General features: G+C 34.5%; 4 protein-coding genes and 1 pseudogene across 7 annotated transcripts; 3 read left to right on the top strand and 2 right to left on the bottom strand.

Annotated features, from left to right (window-relative positions):
* Positions 1-205: 205 nt before the first annotated feature.
* LOC133703212 (putative cyclin-D6-1) lies at positions 206-2,130 on the top strand. Its single transcript, XM_062127669.1, has 6 exons — positions 206-553; positions 643-729; positions 819-914; positions 1,009-1,213; positions 1,306-1,436; positions 1,558-2,130. Exons 1-6 carry the CDS (start codon positions 377-379, stop codon positions 1,789-1,791), a joined length of 930 nt encoding a protein of 309 aa, XP_061983653.1. The 5' UTR covers positions 206-376; the 3' UTR covers positions 1,792-2,130.
* A 3,732-nt stretch (positions 2,131-5,862) lies between these two features.
* LOC133703048 (probable disease resistance protein At5g45490) lies at positions 5,863-7,429 on the top strand. The gene has a single exon (XM_062127448.1). The coding sequence runs from the start codon at positions 6,056-6,058 to the stop codon at positions 7,253-7,255; it is 1,200 nt and encodes a 399-aa protein (XP_061983432.1). The 5' UTR covers positions 5,863-6,055; the 3' UTR covers positions 7,256-7,429.
* Positions 7,430-7,752: 323 nt separating this feature from the next.
* On the top strand, positions 7,753-10,915 carry LOC133703651 (L10-interacting MYB domain-containing protein-like; annotated as a pseudogene).
* Positions 10,916-15,488: 4,573 nt separating this feature from the next.
* LOC133703753 (disease resistance RPP13-like protein 4) lies at positions 15,489-19,151 on the bottom strand. Of its 4 annotated transcripts, none has more exons than XM_062128391.1 (2): positions 16,113-19,151; positions 15,489-15,971 (listed from the first exon to the last, which is right to left on the bottom strand). In XM_062128391.1, exon 1 carries the CDS (start codon positions 18,680-18,682, stop codon positions 16,142-16,144), a length of 2,541 nt encoding a protein of 846 aa, XP_061984375.1. In that variant the 5' UTR covers positions 18,683-19,151; the 3' UTR covers positions 15,489-15,971; positions 16,113-16,141. The 4 variants fall into 4 exon arrangements, with proteins under 4 accessions (XP_061984375.1, XP_061984376.1, XP_061984377.1 ...); XM_062128392.1 differs by having other exon boundaries at positions 15,489-15,921; XM_062128393.1 differs by having other exon boundaries at positions 15,489-15,921; positions 16,117-19,151.
* Positions 19,152-25,395: 6,244 nt separating this feature from the next.
* Positions 25,396-26,907, bottom strand: LOC133702600 (putative cyclin-D6-1). Its single transcript, XM_062126907.1, has 6 exons — positions 26,584-26,907; positions 26,426-26,512; positions 26,236-26,331; positions 25,939-26,143; positions 25,723-25,853; positions 25,396-25,625 (listed from the first exon to the last, which is right to left on the bottom strand). The coding sequence occupies exons 1-6, from the start codon at positions 26,761-26,763 to the stop codon at positions 25,554-25,556; spliced, it is 771 nt and encodes a 256-aa protein (XP_061982891.1). The 5' UTR covers positions 26,764-26,907; the 3' UTR covers positions 25,396-25,553.
* Positions 26,908-27,126: the final 219 nt, after the last annotated feature.

Genomic DNA, 27,126 nt, shown 5'->3' with positions numbered 1-27,126 from the left:
TGTCAATTAAGTTGTTTGTCATCCTATATTTTCTTATATTTCAACCCTTTTTTGTTTTTGTATTATTATTTTTGTATTTTATTATATTTTTTTATATAAAAAAATGATAATTTTGGGTAACATGAAATTGAGTAATGAGAAAGTTAATGGAAGAGGAGCTGTAAACCGAGAAGTGAAGTGGAAGAGTGTTTCTTTTATTTTCATTTCAAACACAGAAAGCGAAGCTTCTCTTTCTATCATTATTGCTACTCACCTTCTGTGGTTCACTTTTCTCACACTCCCTCTCTTCTCTTATTGACTCTCTTTCTGTCTCTTTTTCTTACAAAAACACACTTTCATACAAACAAAGACACAGACACAAAACAAAAGGTGAAAAATGGAGTTTGATCTTGAAAACCCTTTGACAAGCTTGAAAGAATACGTAGCTGATACAATCCCAGATCTCTTTGTCTCTGAATCTGATCACATGCCTTCAAGAAATTTCCTACACTGCTTGAAAACCTCTGACTTCTACGTTTCCTTTCGTGAAGAAGCCATTTCTCGCATTTTACAGGTGACAAAAACAACACTAACTTATGTGTATAACCTCCTTTGTTGATATTGGGTTTTGTGTTGTAATAATGTTGTCTTAGCTTTTGGCAGGCACAATATTCTTGCAACTATGACCTCTTCATTCCCTACCTTGCAGTAAATTACATGGATCGATTCATTTCCAGGCAAGAAATTCCGGTATGGAAACGAATTAAAATATAAAGTGTCTCTTGCTATTTTGCTCGGATTCTTGATTTATTCTTGCTGAAATTCTTGGTTCTTTGAAGCAAGGGAAGCCATGGATTCTTAGACTTTTAGTAATCTCTTGCCTTTCTCTAGCTGCAAAGATGAAGAATAAACACTTCTCCATCTCCAATTCTCAGGTAATAAGCCCCCATATTTCCCCATATATTAGCCGACTATGCAATTCAAAGTTGGCCATGGAAACTTACGTGCATAGTTTAAACAATGAAACAGGAAGCGGAAGCTGGTTTCATCTTTGACACACAAACAATTAATCGCATGGAACTTCTCGTTCTTGATGCCTTGAACTGGAGAATGAGATCGATAACACCTTTCTCTTTTGTGCATTTCTTTATTTCTTTATTTGAACTCAAAGATCCATCATCCTCACAACCTCTCAAAGACAGAGCTACAGAGATTATTTTTAAAGCTCAAAATGGTAAGCACCCATTTATCTCAAAAACTTCTCTCTAATCATACTCAACTTTTTTTTTTATTAGCATTCAATTCTATGTATGTTTTTTGTTGCAGAAATTAAGTTTCTTGAGTTCAAGCCATCTATTATTGCAGCATCAGCCCTTCTTGTAGCATCCAATGAACGATTCCCATTGCAATTCCCTTGTTTCAAGTGCTCAATCTACTCTTGTGAATTTGTAAATGAAGTAAGCAAGGATTAACCAACACCCCAAAATTTCATTTTTTGGTTTGTTTGTTATATATATATATTAATCTCTGGCTTAGCATAGATGGTAATTAATTAATGACTAATCATGCATTGTTTAGGAGAAGCTGCTAGAATGCTTTAATGCACTGCAAGAAATGGTGGAGATGGAATGGTACGAGTCAATGTTAGATACAATGTCCTGCACAAGAACCCCATTGAGCGTGCTAGACAGGCATTTTACAAAATCAGAAAGTGAGACCAAGAGCATCATCACCAGCACCACCACCATCACTAATGGCAGTACAGTGCCGGAGATCAAGCGGCGAAAATTGAATGGCTACAGCAGCAAATGACGGCAATATTTTGTTCAGTTTTTCTCAGTTCTGAAATTATTGGGACTCTGCAATTGGTCCATGTCTTAGCATCATCAATGTCACCACCAAAATAGAAACCCAAAAAAAGATAAAAGCCAAAAGAAAAGAAAAGAAAGAGCTATGATTTCGAGCTATAGAAATTTATTGCAAGCTCAGTTGGTTGTGTACCGAAAGAAGAAGAAATTCGTTACTTGCAATGAGACTATCTTCTAAACTTTATTTTTTTTTGCTTTCTATAGAATTTTGGGATGGAATGAGAAGGGTATTAATGGAATGGGACCATGAAGGACAAGACAGAGCTTTGAATGTTGCTTGCCACATTTGTTTGTATTTGTTGTTTATAGGGTGGAGTTTGGTTGTGTCCCTTGCTTGGTGGAAAAGAGAGGGACTTACCAAGATAATGAATTATTACTTGAAAAAAAGCAAGAAATGAATTGCATATTTTTTGGTCAACGCATAGGGGAAAGCCTGTCATGGATAATTAAAAAAAGAAAAAAAATCAGTAAAGAATTTGGAGGGAAATAAATTAAAGTGGTAGCAGCTGTTGTATAGATGAAATGCATGTGTTTGTGGGGATATGAGAGAAGAAACAACGTACAAGACACGTAGCTTTCTTTAAGATTATGGTATCTTTGTCGAAGAAATAAGCTATTCATGTGCTTCGAACTTGAAAGCTGCTTGTATTTGGAGCATGCTATAGGCTTTTTTTTGCCTGTAATTTAATAGAGTTAATAGGTAGTTGTCGTCTTGTTTTACTCGGGCATACGGCTGAGTGCAATGGTTAGACTCGAATGATGTCTTCTTCTGTAAATCGGACAAGGACTAGTATATACTATAAATTATCTAGTCTAGGCCAGAAGAACCAGAGGCAGGATGTTTGTCTTCAAGTTAAGATAACTAGCAGAGAGTCTCTGATGTTAAACTGTGATAATGCCTATCAATTCCTGGTATAAGCAACCGATCGAGCTGAAATTTGCGAACATAAAAAAGAGAAGAGGCTGTTTGTTTTTGCATCGGTGGATGTAAAGAATTGATTTTTTTTTTCCATTTTAAATTATGTTTTTAGTGTTTTGGAATTGTTTCGGACCTTCGGTTGGTGTAGTGATAACAAAAATAAATTTTTAAAAATAAAAAGATAATTTTTTTAAAAATACACTTTGAAAACAGTTGACTTGAGGCTTAATTGTAGATATCGTAGAATGGTCCTATCCATGATTAGTTTGGTAGCACGAGGGCGATGGCATGAGACGTGGGTCTGATCCAGTATTTACAATAGACTGGACCTATCCCTCTGCTTGGTCCATCAATAAAGTCTATGCAGCTTGTTAATGAGTTGAAAGCATGCACCAGGCAGATAAATTGTTCTACAGTCCAGCAGAATTTGGTATAAAACCAGTGATTGAAGCTCAGAGAAGGGAGAATTTACAGAGAAGACTACAGGAGTCAAAGAAAGCAGTTGAAGGATTCATGTTATGATTGAAGTTGTCACAATTGTTTCCAACATGGGCCAAGGCCGCTTAGAATAAGATCACGGATCAGCTATTGTAGATTAAAATAATGCCCAACAACTTGAAATCGTCAGGTGGATTGATCCACTGTACGAAAATATTTGATAAAATGATAATAATTATTTTTTAAAATATTTTTTATTTAGAAATATATTAGATTCATTATATTTTTTTATTTTATAATATTATAACTACTTTTAAATCATAAAAACAAACCCAGTCTAACATCATCAGTACAAGTGATAACATATTGTTTTGGAAACCCAATCCAGTGTGTTTTATGAGTTGGATTTGTACTTTCTATGATTCCAGCATGAAGCAAAAATGTTATAATCAAATTAAATATATCATACGTTTAGATAATTTTTAGATAATTTAATTTTAAATTCAGAATAAATAAAGACTCAAGTCAGAAAATCTTAAAATATATATATTAAATTGAATTTAATAATAATATCAAATATATATATCAAACATTGATAAGTACCAACCATATGTTCACCTTGGTCAAAAAGCATAATTAAATTAATTATTTGCTGGTAGATGGTTTAAAAACTTTATAAATATATTAAAAGCAAACAATTTGGAAATATAGTATTCTTCCTTCATCAATGTGAATGGACAGAATTAATGAACTCTCGCATCAAACTTCGTGTTAAATGGGAAGTCAATTTTGAATTGTCATCGGTTTAAATCATGATTCTACAGGCCAAAATCAGTACATTTTTCACATGAATGCCATCATCCAGGTGTCGACAGAACTCGAAGCATATTATCAATTCATTCCATGGCCTGAACACCATGGATATGGATGGCATGTTTATATGCACAATCAAGTTTGTTTGGTCTTCCAACCTTCGAACTTTGCAATTTCATTCTAACGGACCTTGTTACTATTTTTTCATGGAAAACTTCAATATAATCTCTGAAGTTATAGTTTTTCTATCATCCGATCCCTTTTATTTTAGCAACTCATGTTTTAGAATGAAATTTTATTTTTTCAACGTTGCAATCTTGTATATTAAGAGAGAAGAGAAAAAGTCATTGAAAATTTGTAAAGAGAGATTAAACGCTTGGATAACCATATTTGACTATAAAAAAGGATAAGTTTTGTGTCAATGAATTTGTCTTTTCAAGAGGAGTTAACTGAAGGCTGTGTTTCCTTATAAACATTTGAAAAAAAAAAATAGATTAAGATTCGTTTAGTTTCTTTATTCAGTTAATTCTTATTTTATGGAGTGATTGAAGGGTTGGAAATTAGTTTATTGATTTTTTAAGGTATTTGTATTTAAAATCAAGTTAAAAAAATGAGTTTTGAGGTTTCAAAAACTTGAACCTTAAATTTTCAATTATCAAGAGTGACCGAGCAATAATTCAGAAGCAATAACTCAGAAAATAACTTATGATATATTTAAAAAATATAGCCAGGTGCACGAGCATGAGCTCTTTGATGGTTGGCCAGGTGTGCGCGTCGAGCCTAACAACACCTGATCTCTATATATTTTTTTATTGTTTTTTTATTTAAATATTAAATATTTTTTTCTATTTAAATTTTTTCTTCTTATTTTCTATATAAATGAGTTTTATTGTAATGAAACACTTATAAAAAAGAAAATCATTTGTTATTAGCAATGAAAATTAATCTCTAACATAAAATAAATTAAAACATGTAAAATAAAATTAATAGCTATAGTAAAATATTTACGGTTGCATCTATTTTTTACTTTTATTAGGATTAACTTTCTTATTCATTATTTAATTGGCATTAATAACTCATTTTTATTTAACATTTCATTTAGCTTTTAATTTATTTTATGAAGCATAGATAACATTTGTTTTATATTCAAATTTAAAAAAAAAAACATTCATAACTCATGCATTTCCTTCTGTTGCATTAAAAACTAATTTAAAATCTTATCTTAGTTTATAGATAAATGATCTACTTAGAGATGGATTTAATCTCGACAATTGTATAATTTGAAAATAGTAAGGAATAATTTGAAGAAAAGCTAATGATTTTAAAGAATTACTAATAAAAAAATAAGAAGGGAATGCTAGCAATTGTCAAAAGAGATTGTCAAAATTATTTAAAAATATTTAAAAAATTATTAATTATCCATTTAATATTAAGCAAACCTCCTGTGATTAATCAAATCTGGATGGAACCTCTAATTGAAGCTCAGTAACATCTAATTGGCCAAGTGGGTTTATCGTTATAATTGAATTAACTTAAAGCTATTGAAGCTGTGAAAGGTCATACATGCTCTACTGTTAGCTTACCTTCAAGAGGAAGTTTTCATTGCGGCCAAATTTAAAGTTTATTTATTTTTTGCTATTTTAAAATTGTTTTCATATGTTATATTAAAAATAAATTTAAAAAATAATAATGAAATTCTAAATAAAAAATATTTTAAAAAATAGAAACTACTATACTGTATCAAATGCTCTAAATGGTACGAAAATAGTAGTTTAGGACCCACAACTTTTAATTGAATTATTTTCTACAGCATAATTGGTAAAAAACAAATGACAATAAAATAAAATAAACCCAACAAGGAAGACTTCGCTAAGTCAATGAACTCCAAAAAATGTCTCTGCAATTCATCTTCCTTGTATCTTCTTTGACATCATCTTCTCATTAAAAAACCAAGGCATTTCATCAGTTGTTTTTCGTCGCACCAAGTCTTGAATTTATTGCAATCTTGGCAAGCAAAGATTGAGAGAGTATTTCTGATATGGATGATGAAGTTGGAAGCTATTTGCTGAATCAATTTAGAGGTGGTCTTCAATCTTCCAAAGTTTGCTGGAAAAGAGATCTTCAGGAACTGGAGAAACTGATTCGACGAAATATTGAGAACTCACCTGCTGAAGAGAAGCCATCACTCAGGGAAAAGCTCTACCGCCTCAGCAACATTTTGGTGGAATGTCAGGCAGCATCATTCTTATCTTGTGAAGGAATAATTTCCCTGTTGAGAATCAGGAATACTTTGAAAGAAATCAAGGAGGAGCTTAAATCGAAAGACTCTATTACAATTTCCTCAAATGGAAACTTTAGTCCACAACGGGATGACCAGGGGAACTCATCAAATGTTAGAGACACTGGCCGCCAGAGTCATCAATCTGTAAGTCCGCTGGTGGTTCATGGCTTCGATGATGAAATAACGTCACTGGTGAAACTGCTTGTTTACGAAAGAAGTAAAGAAAAGTTCAGTGCTGTCGGAATCACAGGGATGGCTGGTGCCGGAAAAACCACACTATGCCAAGAAATTATAAAGAGAGAAGAAGTGAAGAAGCACTTTGTTCCTAGGATTTTGGTAAGCATGTCGAAAAAGCCTGATGGGAACAAAGATGCCAAGATAGCTCTTGTGGAAAGAATACTGCTTTCACTTGGAGTTGAAGAAAATACCATCCAATCCGTTTCTAACCGCGGCCTTTCAGCTCTGATCTGTGCACTTCATGTGCAACTGATGGGCAAGAAGTATATGATTGTCCTCGATGATGCTCAGGAAGGAGATACGTGGTTTGAAAACCTGTATTCTCCTTTACCTGGTAAGGTTAAATGGGAGCAAAACCTTGCGTATGGATTGCCGAAAGGCTATGGAGGAACAGTTATTGTCACGAGTAGGAATAAGGACTTGGCAAAGAAGATGGTCGGAGAGGAAAATGTACATCCCGTTCTGCCTCTTGCAGATAAAGAGAAATGCTGGCTTATTTTCAAAGATGCTGTTGAGCAAGATGGGACACCATTCAATCCCCCAAATGTGGAATTGGAGGATCTAAAAAAGGAGATCATAAGAAAGTGTTCTGGCCTTCCATTAGCAGCAAGAGTGCTTGGGGAAATTATGAAAGAAAAAATGGAAGAGGCACCTGCGCCTAATGGTCATACTGTGACAGTTCATCCACAGTTATCAACTGACAGCAATTCAAATGTTTAATGCTTGTTTTGCTCTATTATTACTTTTTTCCTTCGAGAGTTGTCTATGGTTTTCACCTCCTTTGTCTTTGATCTTACATTGTCATGTTTCTATTTCCGAATTTTGAATGAAAAGTCTCTCTTCTCTGCACTTGTTTCTGTGTTCAGTTGCAATATTAGCTGAATATTCCTACTAGCTGCTCGTTCGGCTTCTTTCTACTTGCACCAAATCCGCATAGCGGAAGACATTGATTTGTAGTTGGATCACTGAATGATTTCGTTATGTGATGATGTTGCCCAAATCTGCTTCTTAGGAGGTATTGTCTCATGTTAGGGCTGATGGCCTTGAGGTGAATTTTGTTCTGAGAAAAGCGTCTCGAGTAGAGGTGATACTTGGACCGTACAAGTTGTCAAGGCTCTTAACTCTTAGAGGCCGTTTGGCTACATGGTAGCGACCACGTTTCCTGCGATTGCATTTTACAAGCTGTTTGGTTAACAGCTGCCCACGGTTTTAAGAACATGGAGCCCACACAAAATTGTGTTGCAAACGCTGGATTAGCAAAAGCAACTCTACCTTGCTTTTGTCGTGGCTGCTGTTCAGAAAAACAGCAACATAACTTTTCTTTACCAAAAAAAATTAATTAGCCCTATATGTCCTCCTCAACTATCGTCTATCCTCCTCCACATTCGCCTCCCAAGCAGCTGAGCTCTCCTCCACCACAGCTTCCCTTGTCTTAAAATTCATCATTCTCCTCGCAGCTTTGTCGTGTCAAACACACCTACACACACTCTTCATGCTCTCACAGAGACCGAACCCAGTCACCAGTGTTTGTAGCCGAGTGTAGATCAAGCCCATCTGCCACCGATCTGCTGCCCTGATGAACTCCTTTCGTGGTTGAAGAAGACACGCACTCACCAAGGTAATTATCTTGTAATTGTACCCAAACAACTGTATATATCATGCCTTACCTGCTGCCACAAACATACAAAACGGCTTTCTCTAACTATAATTTCCTCTTCACACTGTTTTCTTTGCCAGAACCAAATAGGGCATAGAAATCAGTCTCCTGGAAAGCTCAAGCACAAGCATCTTACCAATCTCTGTGGCGGTGCACAAGTAAATTCAAGGTAAGTTGCTCTGTTTCGGTTGCACAAGTACTTAATCTTTACTTTTCAGTTGCTGTGTGTTTTCTAAGAATTAACATGTCTGTAATTGTTACATTTGATTATGTCTGTTTCGGTTGAACATTTTTGTGTTTAATTGAACATTTTCTGAGAATTTCCAGGTTTTACATTTGTGTAATTGTTAGATTTTTAAGCTCTGTTTCGGTTCAACAATTACATTTTCAGTTGTTGTGCTTTACATGTGTTTAATTGTTAGTTTTATTGTCTCAGTTGAATGGGTATAAACATAAAACCTGTGTGAATATCAAGCTGCTGAAAATGGGACTGAAGCCAGTTATCTGCTCTATACAACATCTGATTATGTCATTAAACACATGAGAAAATTATATCTAAGAAATCTCAGCATCTAATATAATATTACATAATTGACAGATTATGCGTAGGAAATGAAAACATTGGCTTGTAGAAACATAAATGTAAATAAACCTGCCAATTAAAGTGTTAAGCTGATTATGTAAGTCTATGTTCTTAAATTGCAAAATTTTATTTAAGTTGGCGATCAATTAAGATAGATTGTGCATTCCATGTCCTTTACAATGCTTCTAGGAAATTAACCTGTTAATTGTATATTAGACAAAACATTTTAACCGAGAACATAGATGATTCTCAATCACAAGATAAGGCTTGTTAGACTAGAGAGATGTTGCACGTTTTTTGTGACATATGTATTAAAGCCAAGGTTGTCAATTCCATTCCGTTCCGTCCGGAATGGCCGAAACATTCCATACCAATTCAAAAAACGAAACAAAACGGAACAAATTTCATCTCATTTTAAATCTCGGTCCGTTCCGGATTTTTCGGCTAAATTCCACCCGAAACGTTCCTGTTCCATTCCAAATGTTCCGTTCCGCTCTTGAAAAGCCATTGAATAAAATTGAACCTTATTCAATTTAATTAATTAAACCACCCAATTATAAAAAGCTCTTTTTATTACTATTTTCTATAACAATGATATTAATAATAACATTGAAAATTATTATTACTATTTTTATTAACAATGATATTAATTTTTTAAAATTAGATTTATCACTAATATATATGGTTTATATTCATGTTGTTTTTTTCATGTTTATACTTTGTAGGAATTTGAGCAAAACAAGGGATGCTTTAGATTTCATTAGCCTTAATAACATTGACCTAACTTTATATTTAAAATATTTGTGTTAAAACATTTTACTTTCATAATATTTTGATATTTTGTTTAAGTTGAATTACTTTAAGTTAAAGATCTATTTAATCTTGACTATTTAGAAATATTTTAAATTTTGAAATTATATTTGTTTGGCATTGTGTTTGTATTGCATAATTTATAATTAATTTATCTTGAATTTGAATCATGTTTGTTGAATATATATATATATATATATATATATATATATATATATGAACAGTACAACCTCGAAACGGCACGCCAAAACATTCCGAAACTGAAACATTCCGTTCCAATTGAAAAAACGAAACACCTACCGAAACGGAATTGACAACCTTGATTAAAGCAATTGAGCAAGGTATGGACCCAACACACATTTCGACAAAGCTGGGTGGAAATATGTTATGAATGGCTTTAAGGATCAAACTGGCCATGCATTAACGAAAGCACAATTAAAGAATAAGTGGGACGGAATTAAAAAAGATTGGAGAATATGGAAAAGGTTGATTTCTGAAACAGGAGTAGGCTGGAGTGCTGAACTTGGAACAATTTCGGCACCTGATGAATGGTGGAAAGCTAAAAGCCAGGTCTGTTTTTTTTCAGTTTGTTTAAAGCTGTAATAAACTGTTTAATTGAGTGCTGGTACATTATTTTTTGATGCATTTTTTTTCTTGATTATCCCTTCTTGTAGGAGATACGCGGAGCAAGAAAGTTTAGGCATGCTAAAATCGATCCCACGTTGTGTTGTAAATATGATATCATGTTTACAAACACTGTTGCTACTGGTTAGTATGCTTGGGCTCCATCACAGGGTCTGAATGCTGATGAAGATGGTGTCAGTGAAAGGCAAACTAACGCAGTTAATGAGGACCCTCATATTGAGGAAGGTAGTGGAGATTATGAGGAGGATAGTCTACCAAATTTTGTTGCCGATGTCAATAATATGGTTGCTGGTGTCACTTTTGCCAATAGCACAAGCAATCCCACTGGTAGTAGTGGGAAGAAAAAAGGTGTGCAACAAAGTTCCCAAAAAAATGAGAAAAAAAAAGAGGTGTCGGAAGGGGATCGCAATTGTTTTCGCGTTTAGATAAGTTGGTTGATAGTGTGTCTAGCAAGAGTGAATGCACGTCAAGTGTTTTTGATAAAAAAGGATGTAGCATAGAAGAGATGATGACGGAGTTTCACTCCATTGAGGAAGTGGTGTTCGGCAGTGAGCTGTATTGTTTTGCAACTGAGTTTTTTATGGTTAGAAGTGGGAGGGAAATGTGGGCAGCAATTGGTGATTTGGACCGAAAAATTCAGTGGCTGAAATTAATGTTCGATCGAAGGGCAAGCTACAGACCTTGATGTAAGTGTACATTTGATATAGGGAACACTTAGAGTTATGTATATTATTGTGTGTTATATGTAGCAGCAAGTAAATTTTGTTGTGTGTTATATGTTTTGGTAAGTATTGCATGCATTTCATATTTGAAGTGTTGTTTCAATGTTTAACACACTTACCATGTTTGGTTTTTATGTCAATGAGTCGTTAACATATTGCATGGTTATGTTTTTTTCGCAGTTAAAAGATTACAATACCAATCCTTATGGTGATGTGCAATGCATGAGGTGTTGCTGCGGCTGTGTTGTTGCCAAATGGTTGATGCAAACGGTTCTGCCATTGCTGATTTTTCCCAGGTTTCTAATTTGTAACGTATGATATGTTGAGCACTTCCTTGTATTTGTAGCTGTAGGCTAATTGGTTATGTTTGAGATGTCTGTAACAGCTGTTGTTGTACCTGTTACAAGCTGTACTTTTAGGTTTCATGTTGACTTCTATAGACTTGTTTGAAAGGCTGAAAAACTTTGTGTTGAGTTTGCTTTTTCAGCCTTGAATTGGATATTGTAATTTAACGGCTTTGATGGTTGATTTCTGAGTTGAATGGATGCTAATTTGTTGAATGTTAGTTATTGCTGTGCATGATTGTTGTTGACTTGAATTGCTGAAACTATTGTGAATTATTGTTGCTCACTTGAATGGCTGATACTGCTGTGAATTATTGTTGCTGACTTGAATGGCTGATAATGGTTTGAATGGGAGTTGTTGGGTTGAATGGTTTGAATGGGAGTTGCTGGGTTGAATGGTTGTTCATGGTACACATTCGGGTTGCTAATGGGTATGCCAGTCAAGAGTTGTGGTTTGTGTTGTGTGTGTGGTTTCTATTTAAGCTGCATTGTCATTCCAAAACATTTTCATTGGCTGCCCACAAATATTGCAAGCATTCCCACGTGTATTGTAAGCTGTTTTGAGAAGGTTTTGTTGCTGTTTTACACTGCCAAGTCAAGTGCATTGAATTTAGAAGGTTAGTTATTCATTTGAGGGCTGTTGTTTAGTTAATAAAGCTTCATCTTTATGTTTCGTAAACAAATTCAAAGGGTAAAGCTGATAGGGCTGCTGTTTATAGTCAATAAAGCAAGTTCATTTATGTGTTTTTAAATTTATAAGCTGAATGATAAGTTTTTATACTTTTCCGGCTGCCAACAAATATTTCAAGCATTCCCATGTGTATGAATAATGTTTTGAGAATTGAAATAATGGTTGTGCTGGAAAATATTAAATGAGTTACTTATAAGTAAAATATGTTCGATTATTAGGGATTGCTCCAATTTAAATGTTTTGGGTTAAGTTAATGTCGCCATTAATGTTAAAAATATTCTAAACAAATTCCGCAATGAACAATGTTTTGTTACCGTTACGTTGCAGGTTGAAAATTGCTATTATTGTTGTGTTTAAAATATTGAATGAGTTTCATATAAGTAAAATATATTCGATAATTAACGCTTGCTCAAACGTAAATGTTTTGTGTTAAGGCCGCCATTAACGTCAAAAATATTCAACACATATTATTCCATGAACATTTTTTTTTATCGCTACTATGCAGGTTCAAAATTGATATTCAGTTGTGTTTGTAGATATGGATGCGAATTGGTTTAATGCGCTTTTTGATGACCATTATGAAAATGTTATGAATAATGTTGGTCGGTATGTGTCTGATGGGTTTGCTGGTACAAGTTCTGGAAGTGGTTTTGGAGGTAGTTTCGATGCTGGTTATGGGAACAATAACAACGAGTTGCAGGACGACGACCAAAATCAACAGGATGATAATTACAGTGGCGATTTATTTTGGCATAGAGAGTGTGATCACACTAAATTAGTCATATGCACTGCTGGAGCACTGGCTTTGTATCACAATGCGTAAAGAACCATGTATGGTTTCATACAACACTAGAATGCGATGGTTGATTGAAATTTTAAATGGGCATTGGGTGCATTGTGTGAACATGTTTCGGATGGATGCAGACACATTTAAGAGTTTGTCTCTTGAGTTGGAAACAATGTACGGGTTGAAACCGTCTAGACGGATGAGTGTTATTGAGAAGGTAGGCATGTTTCTCTACACTTTAGCTCTAGGCGCTTCGAACAGGGAAGTTCAGGAGAGGTTTCAACATTCAGGTGAAACTGTGTCCAGAAATTTCAACGAAGTTCTTCGTTTTGTGTCCGTGCTAGCTGCTGATTTAATCAGACCAGTAGATCCAGAATTCACAGCAACACCACTGGAAATTGCAATGAATCCGAGATACATGCCCCATTTCAAGGTAAAAAAAAATACTTTTTACAAGTTGTTATTATATTTCAAAAGGTTACAATCAAAGATTTAAGTAGAATTAAAAATATTCGGCGACAAATTTTTTGTTTTTGTAGAATTGCATTGGAGCGATTGATGGAACACATGTACGTGCATGTGTATCACAAGAAAATCAAATCCCATTTATTGGTAGAAAAGGTGTACCGACGCAAAATATAATGGCAGCATGTAGCTTTGACATGCAATTTACATTTGTTTGGGCTGGGTGGGAAGGTAGTGCACATGATACAAGAATATTTTATGAGGCGATCGGAAATACAAACATACAATTTCCGAGGCCACCGGAAGGTATTCATCCGCCAAACATAGGGTTGTTGTTTAGTTGGTCTAATTTTCTTTTATATGAAATAAAAAGTAAGCGTTAAACAATAATTAATTTTATGCAGGGAAGTATTATCTCGTTGATTCGGGATATCCGAATGAGTACGGTTACTTGGGTACATATAGAGGGGAGAGATATCATCTTCCAGAATTTCGTCGACGAGGACAACCGCGAAGTCGGGAGGAACTATTCAACCGAGTTCATTCATCCTTACGACGTGTAATCGAACATACATTTTGAGTTTGGAAGAAAAGATGCCGAATCTTGCAAAACATGCCTGAGTTTCCTTATGAATCACAAGTTAAAATTGTTGTCGCATCAATGGCGTTGCATAACTACATTCGGCGAAAGTCGAGCCAAGATGTTGCATTCAACAAGTTTGATAGTCATCCAGATTTTGTTCCTCCCTCCCGATATCGTTACACAATCACAACCACGAGGGCACCAAAGGGTGTCGTGTATGGATTATATTCGTGATGGCATTGCAAATAGTTTGATGGGACAATGATGTTTATTTTGTAATAACAAATAACAATTTATTTTTTTGCCGGTATGTATTTGGACAAAATGTTGTATTTCCTCTTAACACAAAGAATTATTTCATTTATGTCCTTTTTAGTCATTTTAGGTACAATATCAACCGCAACCACAGTTTTAACCAAACATGTTTTTACCACAATAAAGTCACACCACACTTTTAACCAAACACACAAAATATATACACAAACCACAAAAAAAGTACTTTTTTTAAAATTATTTTTTTCCAACCGCAACCACAACAACTACAGCAAAAACAAACACTCTCTTAGCCGACATAGGATATTATCATCGTTATAAAAAATCCTACAACAATTTTATAAAAGCAAGGTAAAACAGCCAGCAGCTACCAGAATCAACATAAGATATGGGATAATCATCTATTGCAGTTTATCCTCTCTCCGAAGTTCTCTCTTGTTATTCAGGCCTTCCAAATAAATTAAATAAAACAGAGAGAAATCTGGTATTCTTACAGGGTGTTTCTTTTGATCAAATCGTTTGAAAAAGATTTGATAAAATAACACATTGTCATGTTTTTATTAAAGTCCAATCATTTGGCTTAATGATCAGCTGATTGTATTAACCAGTCAATCATTTCACATAAAAACTATAATTCTATAAACTTTTCCTTTCAAATATGTTTTATAAGTAGAAAATATATATATCTTTGTTTAATTTATAGACTAAAATTTAAACTTTGATTAAAATTTCAATACACAATAACATTAATATAACCAAACTTGTGATAACATGTAATTCTTAACAATCAGTGTGAGTTCACCATAACTAAATAAAAATCTGCTCTACATAGATTACATGAATGATCTAGTAAATATATTTATAAACTAATAAGATAGGTTTAAATTTAAAAGAAAATCTAATCGTGTCATACTAAAATCTAAAATAATGAATCAAAAAAACCAAAATTTTTACAAAAATTTCCTGAGGTTGTTTTTCAATAATGACTATTGCGGTGCTACGAATATCATTAGATTTTTTTATATCAAAAATCTAACCGAATCACGTGGATTAATATAACTCAAAACAAGAATATAGAAAGACCAAGACTTTCTGAAGTCAACCTAAGGCTCCGGCTTAGCCACAATGCATCTTCCTGGCAGGCCTAGTATCAAATAATACCAATACAGTCTGGCATTGTGAGTTTGGTCATTAGTTTATCATCGATTTTGTCTCTGTAAAAGTTAGTACGGCATTATAATCACAGAAAATTCATACATCTAGATCTAGATCTAGATATAATTCTTGTTAAATATCAAGTGGAAATTCTTTAATTAAAGCCAGCACAAAGTCGATAGGGACAGAATAATTAAGTATTAGTTCTTCTACTATTCATGATGGAATTAAGTACATATTTCTCATGAATTTCATCATCCAAGTGTAGGCAGAACTCCAAACAAATTATCAATTCATACCCTGATGTTTAATGGCCTGCATGTTTTGAGACAGCTTAATTCTACATGTTAGGTGCTGCGAATTCTTTTCTGGACTGGTCTTGTGGGCATAATAAACCACCCTATCTGTTATATATCCTACAGTATCGATAAACAATGAAATTATGAAGCAGTGATAAGCATTCAGGAGCAGTTATTTACATGGAGGAACTTCTAGATCCACGCACTTCCCATTTGAAAATTTCGGCGGCCGAATCCATCCCCTTGCTAACTCCTAGCAATGGCATGGTCAGTTTGTGAGAATTGGAGGCCTCGCGGCTAAACTAAATCATCCCTCTAGTTTCCCTGCTAACTTGGTCTTCCGAAGCTTAAAAATAAGTAGACCATCAAATCCTATGATCATCGAGTTCCATGACAGCTCATATCAGAATTTATGGGACAACCTCCAAAAATCAAAATCTAAAATCATTGAATGGAAATGATATTTTTGGAGCTCAAATATACTCAGACTCTCTTTCTTTTACATACAGAAAACAACCTTGCAGATGTAATGAAATGAAGAACAGAATCGAAATTAAAAATACCTGCCTGAAATGTAGAACACACTTTAAACTCAAGTAGAACTTTTGGAAAGGAAAGACCATGTCAATTCTAATTCTTCTAACGGCTGGTTTGCTAGCTTTTCTCTGTCCAGCCACACTCCGGTGCCATCACAAGGGAAGAAAGTCAGTTTAGGACATTTAAATTTCTCCAAGTAAATCAAATGCGGAAATGCATCATGCAGTACTCTCCAATCCATCTTTAGTTCTTTCAAAAATTTGAGACGCAGTATCTTGACATTCCACTTGTGATTTCCACCCTGAGCTTGACCCAGAGCACTGAGATGCCCACCTCTGATGTAGAGTTTCTGAAGATTTTTCAGTCTGAGAGGTAACAGCCACTCAGGAGCCTTAGTCTCAGGGTAACACTGAAGATCCAGCTTCACCAAATGTTCAGGAAGGTCAGGAATCACTGCAGGGATGTTCTCTCGTCTAAAGGCATTGCTCCTTGTCAGTCCTCTCGAGTCATTTCTAATTTCCTCTTTTTTGACTCGGGATTTCCCTCCCCATTCAATTGTTAGCTTCTGAAGCGCTGTGATATGCCTTAGCGCTTTCAGGTCTTGAACTCTAGGGAAATCTTTCTTAGTTGTATAGATGCTCAGTTTCCTCAACTTTGGCAATCCTCTTAAATCATCAAGAGTTCCTGCATTTTTTATTTTCAGATTACTAATTACAAACCCCTTAAGGACTTGGAGTTCAGTAAGTGACCCAAGCCCCTTGGGCATGTAATCCAGCATGTAGCACTCAGAAATGTCCAAGTGTGTCAGCTTCGTGAGTGACACAATATTCTCTGGAATTGCCTCCAGATTGTGGCAAGAATTAAGATCCAAAATCTTTAGATTGACAAGCTTCTGGATGGTTTCAGGAAGCTCGTTGATCCTAGAGATTCCTTGAAGACTGAGAAACTTCAGATGCTTCATGTTCCTCAACCCCTTCAAGAATTCGGTGCTCTCCACTTCAACATGATGCTGCTGGCTCAGCCCCTTCAAGAATTCGGTGCTCTCCACTTCAACATCATGCTTGGTCTCCTCTGCTTCATTGTTCTTCTTAGATGAGTTCTCCCACCTTCCCAAGCAAAGAACATTAATGTTTCTCATCCTGGAGAACCATTCTGTGTTTAAATCTGGATAAGGATCGTTGACATTGAACAAAGCGTGCAGTGTCTCTGGTTTCGACTCCAAATCAAGCAACGCCAGCCGAGAATATTTCTCTCCAGTTTTGATCAAACAAGCCCTCTGACTAGTTGAAAAGTTCCCCGTGGGATTCCCCATTGAATCAAAATGGAAGAACCCCACCTTTTCAGCTACAAAAATAACCGCATAACGAATCAATGAGTGCATCCTGAACCCAACCAGTCTACGTTTCTTGATCTCAGGCTCAACAAACCCTTTCTCCAAGAATTTCTTCAAAATGCCATCAGCAACTTCCTCAGGCTTGTCAGCATCAACTTTTGGGTCTATGAAACCCTCTCCAACCCACCAATACATCAGCAATCTCTTCTTGACAACAGAATTCTCCGGGAACACCGAGAAACACAACAAACAAAGCTTATCTCTTAAATCGAGACTGTTATATCTCTCTTTAAAATCTACAAAAGATGAACACCCTTCAAATGCTTTGTTACCGCGTATTTTAAGAATCTCATCGATCAAATTCAGGGAATCTCCCCCACTAACATTTTGCGACTTGAGTACTTCATTGGCCAAATTCAGCTTGTATGGTGACGGTATGTGATACTTCAACTCCATTACCATCCCAGCAATTAACTTAATGTTAAGTTGCATTTGCTTGGTTAGGATGGCATGATTACTGGTGGTGCCATTTCGTACTCGTTCCAAATTCCTTAAGACACTCTGTAGGAATACACCTTGTCTTTGAAGACTCTTGAATTGGTTACCAACATGTAGTTCTAGATGTTTGAGTTTGTCACAGGCGCTTTGAACATAATATAAATCTCTGGTCAATTTCTCCAACTGATTATGCAGTTTTTGGTTGCTTTCACCTTCAGAATTCACACTGCCATCATTGCCAACATCGGCCGTGATGTTCTTGTCTTTCTTCTTATTCTCATCACTTGGATTATTGCTGGAAAATCCCAACATACAACAGCTCCCATCACTGATCACGTCTTCGATATTAGCATTATTGCTGGTTGTGGTGTTGCCGTCGCTGTTGCTGCCGCCTTCAGTAGTTGTGGTGGTGCTGGTGGAGCCGGAGCCGGAGTCAACGGTAGAGGCCAGAGAAGGAGCCGGGCCAGAGGTGGAGGTGGAGGGGGAGGTGGCGGTTGCTGTGGCAGCTGCAGTATTATTACTGTTTCCTGGTGTGGATATGGAAGTGGTGGCGATACTGCCAATATTGTTGTCATTAACGTTGCTGGTGGTGGTGGTGACAGCGGCAGCCTCAAGAGTGGTGGTGGTGATTGTGTTATCGGTATTTAAATTTAGGGGCAAAGGAATTGATGACTTGGCAACGGAAACAAGATCAATCAAAGCCGGAATTGAGGCGATAATTTGTTGAATGGTCAATGCATCTCTAGAGCTATCAACAGATGACATGATTAAGCCGAAAACTCAAGAAAACTAGAGAGTGAAAGACAGGAAGCTCACCAAACCAGTACAAGAACTTCAGTTTGAAGCTAAGCTTGAGTTCAGTAGGAACCAAACTGATCAAACATGAACCTGCTCAGTTGAGACCGCCCCCAGCAAATGAAACATCAGTTCTTGATCAGTTCAGTAGGAACCAAACTGATCAAACATGAACCTGCTCAGTTGAGACCGCCCCCAGCAAATGAAACATCAGTTCTTGATCAACTTGCTGTTTATATTTTGTAAGAGAGGAGCCCATATAATGGGATCTGAAAACTCTGCTCTTCTGCTGTGAGAAAGGTTGTGAATATATGAATTAGCTAGTATCATTGGTCAACTGAGTTCTTGTCTGTGTACAAGTGTTTGTTAGCTGGAAAGGAAGACTAGACTTCCAAGTTGGTCTTTGATTAAAGGGAAAAGGAAGGCAATGCAAAGAGGGGTGCTTTTTCAAAAGTTTAACCACAGCTCATCTGCCATCTGTATTGAAAGTGATTTTAGAGTTGGTTTTTATATTTTAAATTAAAATCTTTTAGTATTTTAAAAATATTTTGATTTGTTAATGTAAAAAATGAATTTTAAAAAAATAAAAATAAAAATTATTTTAATATATTTTTAAATAAATAACACTTATAAAAATAAACATCAAAACTAACGCATCATAAAAGTAGCTATAAGTTATTTTCTTGGTCTTTGTTTGAAGGGAAAGGGATGGGAAAGCAAAGGGAAAAGTTGAAAATGGCTTTACTCATCAATCATTAAACAAATAATTTATAATTTTAATTTAAAAAAAAATATTTCAACTTAATAATTTAAATTATTAAATTAAATTGTAGAATATAATTTATATTATTTTTTAATATACCCCCTCAAATAAAATCTTTTGAACTTAAAATTTGCACATGCCTCTATTACCTTGTGTTTAATTTTTTTTATAAAATAAATAGGAATGGTGAGATTCGAACTCGAAATCACTTAATCATCAAAGCTCTGATACCATATCAAAGAACTAATTCAATCAAAAAACTTAAACGGTTAAATGAAATTTCAAAATATAATTTATATTATTTTATAACACCTTTCAACCTCAAACTAGTATTATCAATGTAAAAAAAAAATGATTTTACAAATCATAACCCATCAAGAATGGCTTGGTGCATTGTCAATCTTGGAAAGCTCAAGAAATCATTTGAAGTTTTAGGTGATTTTAGAAGTGTTTTTATTGTTTATTTGAAAATATATTAAAATAATATTTTTATTATTATTTAAAAATTATTTTTAATATCAATAAATTAAAAAAAATTAAAAAAAATAAAAAAAAATTTAATTTAAATAAATAAAAATTTTAATTTTTTTTTAAAAATTATTTTTAAAATATAAAAATAAACAATATTCATCTTATAGTAAATTAGCAGAAACTGTTAAAGGGCAATAAGTGTTCGTCCCTTCGTTCTTCTCCATTATGCCATTAGTTTAACTAAACAAGGAAATGAAACATGCCATTCATAACAAGTAGAAATAAGAGTTACATTAAATTTTTTATATCTACATAAGAAATAAGTTGATTAATAATAAAAACGAAATAAATTATTTTTTTCTAGGACTAGTATACGAGATTCTAGTTGTCATAACTCATTTTTTGGTTATTTTCTAGATTCACCTTTTCTCTTTCAAAAAAATCAAAAAAAAAATTCAAACTAAAAACGAAAAAAAAAATCAAAAAATAATAATAGTGAGAAGAGGATGTCAAAACGCCCAGAAAATGGCTAGAAATTGGTTGAGGGGGCTCAAAAATTCAAAGATTAAAATTTGACAGTATATTTTACAGATGAAGAGCCCTGTTGACAAAGAAAAATTCAATTTGAGGAAAAAAGTTCAAAAACAGATATTTATAGACTCAATTAAATTTTATTGGAGGTTTAATTGAATTTATATAGGGTTTGATTACAAGAAAAATTAATTTTTAAGTCAATTTAGGCTTTAATTGAAAGAAATTAAGGTTTCGGGGTCAAAGTATAATTTAGTAGAGTTGATTTGGTCAAATCAAGAGCCTAATTGAATAGATATTGAAGTTTGATGGTCAATTAGGGACTTGATTGAAGAAATCCAAAACCAAGGATCAAATTGGAAAAGATATGTAAATAAAGGGACTGAAAATGACCAAATCAGGGGTCAACTTGAAGAAATTGGAATTTTATTGATCAATTAAGAGTCAAATTGCATAAATCCTAAATCAATGACCAAAAAGAAAAATGCGCTGAAATATGGGCTTTAAATTGAAGTTCTTCATGGGTAAAATTGAATAAAATTAAAAGTTTGAAGCCAATCAAGGGTGTAGATAGAAATAAATCACAAATTGAAGGACTAAATAGTAAGATAAGCGAGGCTGGTTGGGTGACCACCTTCCCAAGGCATTTGGCGCCTCGTTTCTTCACCAAATTGGACAAAATGTACACGCAAACAATCCTGTGATACCTGACTACACACTAATGCAAGCCATTCGGGCTGATCGAGGCTGTAGAGTTGGTGGCACCGCCCCAAAGTGGCCAACCCGACCAGCCATTTTCCTATACAAAACTGACAGTTCATCATTGCTACTTTGAGTCGATGGTTGGGATAATTTCGGGTCAAAACAAGGCTGATATTTTGCACCAGAAGAGACAAAGTGTCCATCTTCTACCGCCTATAAATAGATTTTATCTTCATGCTCTGAAGGGGGAGGATTAGGGGTCCAAAATTAAGAAAAAATCATCTTTTATCCAGGTTCCCAGCAGTTGCTCCTCTCTCTGTTTCTCTCTCCACCGTGGCCTCCTGCCACAACCACCAGAGCCACCGTCAGCTGCCACAATCCTCCCAGTCTTCGATAACAGAACCTGCACTATGAGAAATAGAAGAAGAAGCAAAAACAAAGACAGACAGAGGGGAGGAGATTAGCGGAAAAAAAAGAAACCGAAAGAGAGAAACAGGGGAGTGAAAGAGCAGAAAGGAGGAGAAAGACAAGAGAAAAAGAAGAAGAACAACCACAGCTGCCACCGTGCTTCCTCTCCACCACCTGACCGCCGCTGACAGCCACGAAGAAACAAAGGAGAGGGCTGAGAAGAGAAACAGAGGAGACACAAGAGAAGGAAGGAAAACCACCACCGCTTTCAACCACCGCTGGCGACCACAACCGTGCTTTCCCACTCCAGGAAACTTTCTCCCCTCCCCTGTTGTTTTTTTGTTCATCTTCATTTGCATGCAGAATGTGAGCGATTCATGTTCTGCATCAAATGAAGTTTAATTAGCTAGTTATGTGTTGTGCACAGTAACTAGCTAATTATATTTGGCTGGTTATTATGCTGCGCACAGTAACCAGCCCTTTTGTTCATTTTAGGCTGGAACATCAGCCTCCAGCCTTGTAGCTGGGCCAATACAGGCCCAACCCACACAATTGGGTCAGGTCCGGCCCGGTTTATTTTTATGCTGGAACATTAGCTAGTCCACGCGGCTGGGCTGAGTCCAGCCTTGTAGCTGGGCCAATACAGGCCCAGTCCACATAATTGGGTCGGGTCCGGCCCAGTTCATTTTTTATACTGGAACGTCAGCCCAGTCCACGCGGCTGGGCTGAGTCCAGCCTTGTAGCTGGGCCAATACAGGCCCAGCCCACACAATTGGGTTAGGTCTGGTCCAGTTCATTTTTTCTTTAAAAAAAATTATTATTATTTTCGAAGAAATCGCAATTTCCCCGCGTCTGATTTTTACGCCATTTTGATTAATATCGGTCTATATTTTTTTCGTAAAGATACAAATCCAGTATTAAAATACCTGATTTTCATCAAAACTTTAAAAGCACGAAAAAAAAAATTTGTGCATACAGCCAGGTCTCTCAAAGCTAAGGAAAAAAAGTTGTTTTCAAAGAAAACTACAAAAAAATACATATTTTAGCATGCATTTTGGTTTTAATAGCCAATTTATTAAAGTCATGAGAACTTGACCAATATTTCAAAAAATCAAAGAAAATATTTTGTTTTGTTTTAATATATGGGATTATGAATTTATACGTAAAATGTATTCATGATATTAAAAAGATAGTTCCTTTGTAGACATTAGCTTGGTTAGGTTTTACCCAATAAGATAAGAACATTTTTACCAAGAAGGGCTTTTCTTGAACCATAGACGAACCAACATGATAAGACCTTAGATTTTTTATCAGACAATAAAACAATGCAGCTTATCTTAGGTAGGGTGTATTTGGGGTGCTAATACATTCCTTTTATGCAATCAGTCTCCGTACCTGATCTCTGAGACCAGTTAAGATTCCTAGTAACCAAAAATTAGATGGCGACTCCTATTCCATTGTTTTTTCACCGATAAGAGACAAGAATTTCTTGTCTCCTTATATTTGCCGGAATAGATAAACTTACCACACCTGATGATGAAGGTGGTGGGTGATCGCCGCGACACCGCACACGTGCGACACTAGTCATCAATTTAAATGAAAACCCTTTTTCTCTCTCAATTTAAAATAATGCCAACTTACATAAGAAGATATATAGGAATAACTTATAATAGAAAAAAGGTCCTAGTTTCAAAATTGGTATCAAATATATTATTCTTGATTCTCTTAAATGCATGTGAAATCTTTTTTCAATTTAAAATTTGTTCTTATTCTAATTAATTCAAAAATGTTATTCCTAAACTTATCGTGTACTTGAATTTACAACTGTAAATGAAATATTTAATTAAACAATATTGTCCAAGTTACTAGTATTAGTTATATATATAGATAATAGAATAACTAACTAGCTAATATTTACAACCTACACGATATTTTAAAGTAACATTTTATTTATATTCTCCTCGTCTTAAAGAGTGGTTAAGTAATTAAATTATTCACCTGATTTAATATTTTGTTATGATGAAAATTATATTCATCATATCCGTAACATAAATATTAGGTAGTGGCCAAAATATTTGTTTCAATTTTGACTTAGTTAATGTTCTTATTAATTCTAATAATCTTCAGCTAAACTTTATTGTTGAATATTTTCCAGTTAGCAACATGTTTAATATATTTTTTTAAAAACAATTTTATTGAAACTTTTTTAATTAACCGCATAAACTTTAGGGTAACTTTCATAGTTACTGATGCGAATACTGTTGGTAGATAGCAACTTTAATTTGGTAAGACGCCATGAAAATATAGTTAATTCTGTTAAATAATATTTATTTAATTTTATTTAGTAATAGTAGAATAATATTATCAGTTTAATCTGTATATAATTTTTTTATATTTAAATTAATTATATATAGGTTTACTCTAAGAACTCATAATAAACAGATTATAGAGAATTTTAATTTCTTTTTATATTTGAATTTATTATTTTAACATGATATTAAAGATAGTTTTATAAAACAAGAATTAATCTTAAAAACAACTTTCACGATCCAACTCAGTGCAACCAACCAAAATAAAGAGAAGAACCCTGTTATATAAATAAAAGCCTGTAGGTTTAGGCCTTACCTCAGTGCACCCAACCATTGTCCTAATTCTCCATCCACTCAAACAGATCCTCCATAAATCAATCGAATACATCTAGATATGCAGCAATCCATTAAGCTTAGGAATCTTTGCTTATAACATCAAACCAACCATCAAAGCACAGAAAGGTGCGAGCTTCACTGTAGAGTTCTTCTCTTTCAATGAACCATCAATGGAAGAATAAGTCTCCATATGCTACCCTCATTGGATAGGTCTTGAAATTTGTTTACAGACGAGGCCTCTAATATCAAAGGATGTGCGCCTGCATAATGTCCATTGGTCCAGACTAGGAGGTGAATGAGCACGATCTCAATTTTGAATTCTCTTTATTTAATAATACGGTAGAGTATAAAACCCTAATCATAGGACTCAGTCTAACACAAGCTCTCAAGTCCTGGATGCTTAAATTTTAGATCCAAGTCAGAAAGTCCAATTTTTTTTTTGGGATTTTTATTCAGCGAGGTATCATAAAATGGTTTCATTATGTTCTTCAACACAACCTCTTAAATACAAGTGTTTAGACATATATTGACGATGATAATGCATGAACCAATTGGAGTCCCAATATTTACGAGTAGTGGTTCATATGAATTTGAGAAAACTGAACAATATATTGTCATTAATTTGCTGTGGCCGTTCAAATTCAATGCCCTCATTTTCCGGCTATGTGTCACCATTGGAGATTGTGATGTTGCTTTCGTCTTCCTTTCTCACTTGGTGCATCAAGCACACTTGATGTGACATAATTAATGTATGGTGAGAAATATGATTTATTAATTCTTTAAAACTCAAAATAACATCAACTTCAAAGTTGTAGAGAAAAACTCATTGACTGAAATTTTGTTGAATAGATTTCTAACAACCAAGTTAGTTACCGATTAGAGAATTATATAGTTATTAATTTTAGGGTTTGAGATTAGTTGAGATATGTATAAATTTTAGATATCTACTTAATAAAAAAAAATTAACTTAAATAATATATCTTAGTTAAGGAATTACCAATTGAAAAATAAACAAAATCTGAAATTAACATAGAAAAATAGAAAAACTATAATTTTTAAACACGAGCAATCTAGGCTTATCTCTGAATCTGAGAAAAGGACTAAAAATCACGTCTTTAAAATGGATTTTGACCTCGAAAACAACCTCTAAAATTGATTAAAAATTGAATCAATCAAACACTTTGGTCAATAGTTATGATCTATCAAAATAATAGTACATGCTTGCCCTTCCAAACTGTTTTCTTTGAGTTTTTGTTCACATGATCCATGGAATCTCAAATAAACGTTCCATGTAATAATGGGGGGCATGACTTCTTCGTATCTAACATTGTCTCGTGCCATTTTCGTTTTCCACCATTTCTTGCAGTGTATCAAAGCAATTAAGCAGATTCTCCTAAAACACGAATAGTCATTAATTACCACCAATATGGCTGAGCAGAAAATCTTTCGTGTAAAAATAAACAAACTAAAGAATGGAATTTTGGGCTTACTTCATTCACACATTCAAAAGCGGAGATTGAGAACTTGAAAGAAGGGAACTGCAATGGGAGTAGTTCTTTGGATGCTACAAGAAGGGCTGATGCTGCAATAATAGATGGCTTGAACTTGAGTAACTTATTTTCTGCAATAACAAACATGGAGTTACTAATCAGAACTGAGCTATAAATACAACTAAAATAAACATTTTGAGAAAAATTAACGATTACCATTTTGAGCTTTAAAAATAATCTCCGTAGCTCGGTCCTCGAGAGTTTGAGTCAATGCTGGATCTTTAAGCTGCGATAAGGAAATGAAGAAATGCACAAAAGAGAAAGGTGTGATCGATCTCATTCTCCAATCCAAGGTATCAAGAATGAGAAGCTCCATTCGGTTAATTGTTTTGTTGTCAAAGATGAAATCAGCTTCGTCTCCCTGTTTTGTTGTTTAAATTGATCATAAGTTTCCATGGCCAACCTCATGTCATACTGTCAACCAATAAATGGGGAGATATGACGGTCTGTCACCTGAAAATTAGAGATTGAGAAGTCTGTGTTCTCCATCTTTGCAGCTAGAGAAAGGCAAGAGACTACCAGAAGTCGAAGAATCCATGGCTTTCCTTGCTTCCAAGAACCAGCAATATGAACCAGAATTTAACATATCAAGAATTTTAACTAAATAGCAAAATACAAACCATTTTGATGTTCTTTTTCATACCGGAATTTCCATCCTGGAAATGAATCGATCCATGAAATTAACTGCAAGGTAGGGTATGAAGGGGCCACAGTTGCAGGAATATTGTGCCTGCCAAACAAAGAAAGTCATCGTTACAACACTAAATACAAGAGCAATAACTTTTAGCACTGTGCACTTACCTGTAAAATGAGGGAAATGGCTTCCTGACGAAAGGAGACGTAGAAGTGATTACATGTTTCCAAGAAGTTTAGTAGATTTCTTGAAGGCATGTGATCAAATTCGGAGGCAAAGAGATATGTGATCGTATCAGATTGGTGTTCTTCCGAGCTTGTCAACGGGTTTTCAAGATCTAACTTCATTCTTAAAAACTTTATACCTTTGTTGTTTCAGTTCTTCTTCTTCTTCTTCTTCTTTCTTGTTTTATGTGTCTATGAAAATGTGTTTTTATAATAAAGGAAAAACAGAGTCAAGAGGAGAAATAGAGCGAGTGGAAAATGAGCCAAGGTGAGTAATCTATCTGTATATTTTTCAACCATCTATAGTTATATACTAGGCGGTCGGTTTGCCCACGTGCTGCTGCTTTTATTTTATTTTTAATTATGCAATAATTAAAATAAAAAAATTATTTAATTTTTAGATAAAAAAATGTATCACAATATTTAAAAACCTTTTTTTTATTTATGCATTTTTTTTATAAAAAAAAGTAGCTTTTTTTTTATCAA

This window comes from Populus nigra, chromosome 9 (genome assembly GCF_951802175.1).
Source record: "Populus nigra chromosome 9, ddPopNigr1.1, whole genome shotgun sequence".
NCBI classification, from domain to species: Eukaryota; Viridiplantae; Streptophyta; class Magnoliopsida; order Malpighiales; family Salicaceae; genus Populus; species Populus nigra.
This window is presented reverse-complemented; position numbering and strand designations above follow the sequence as displayed.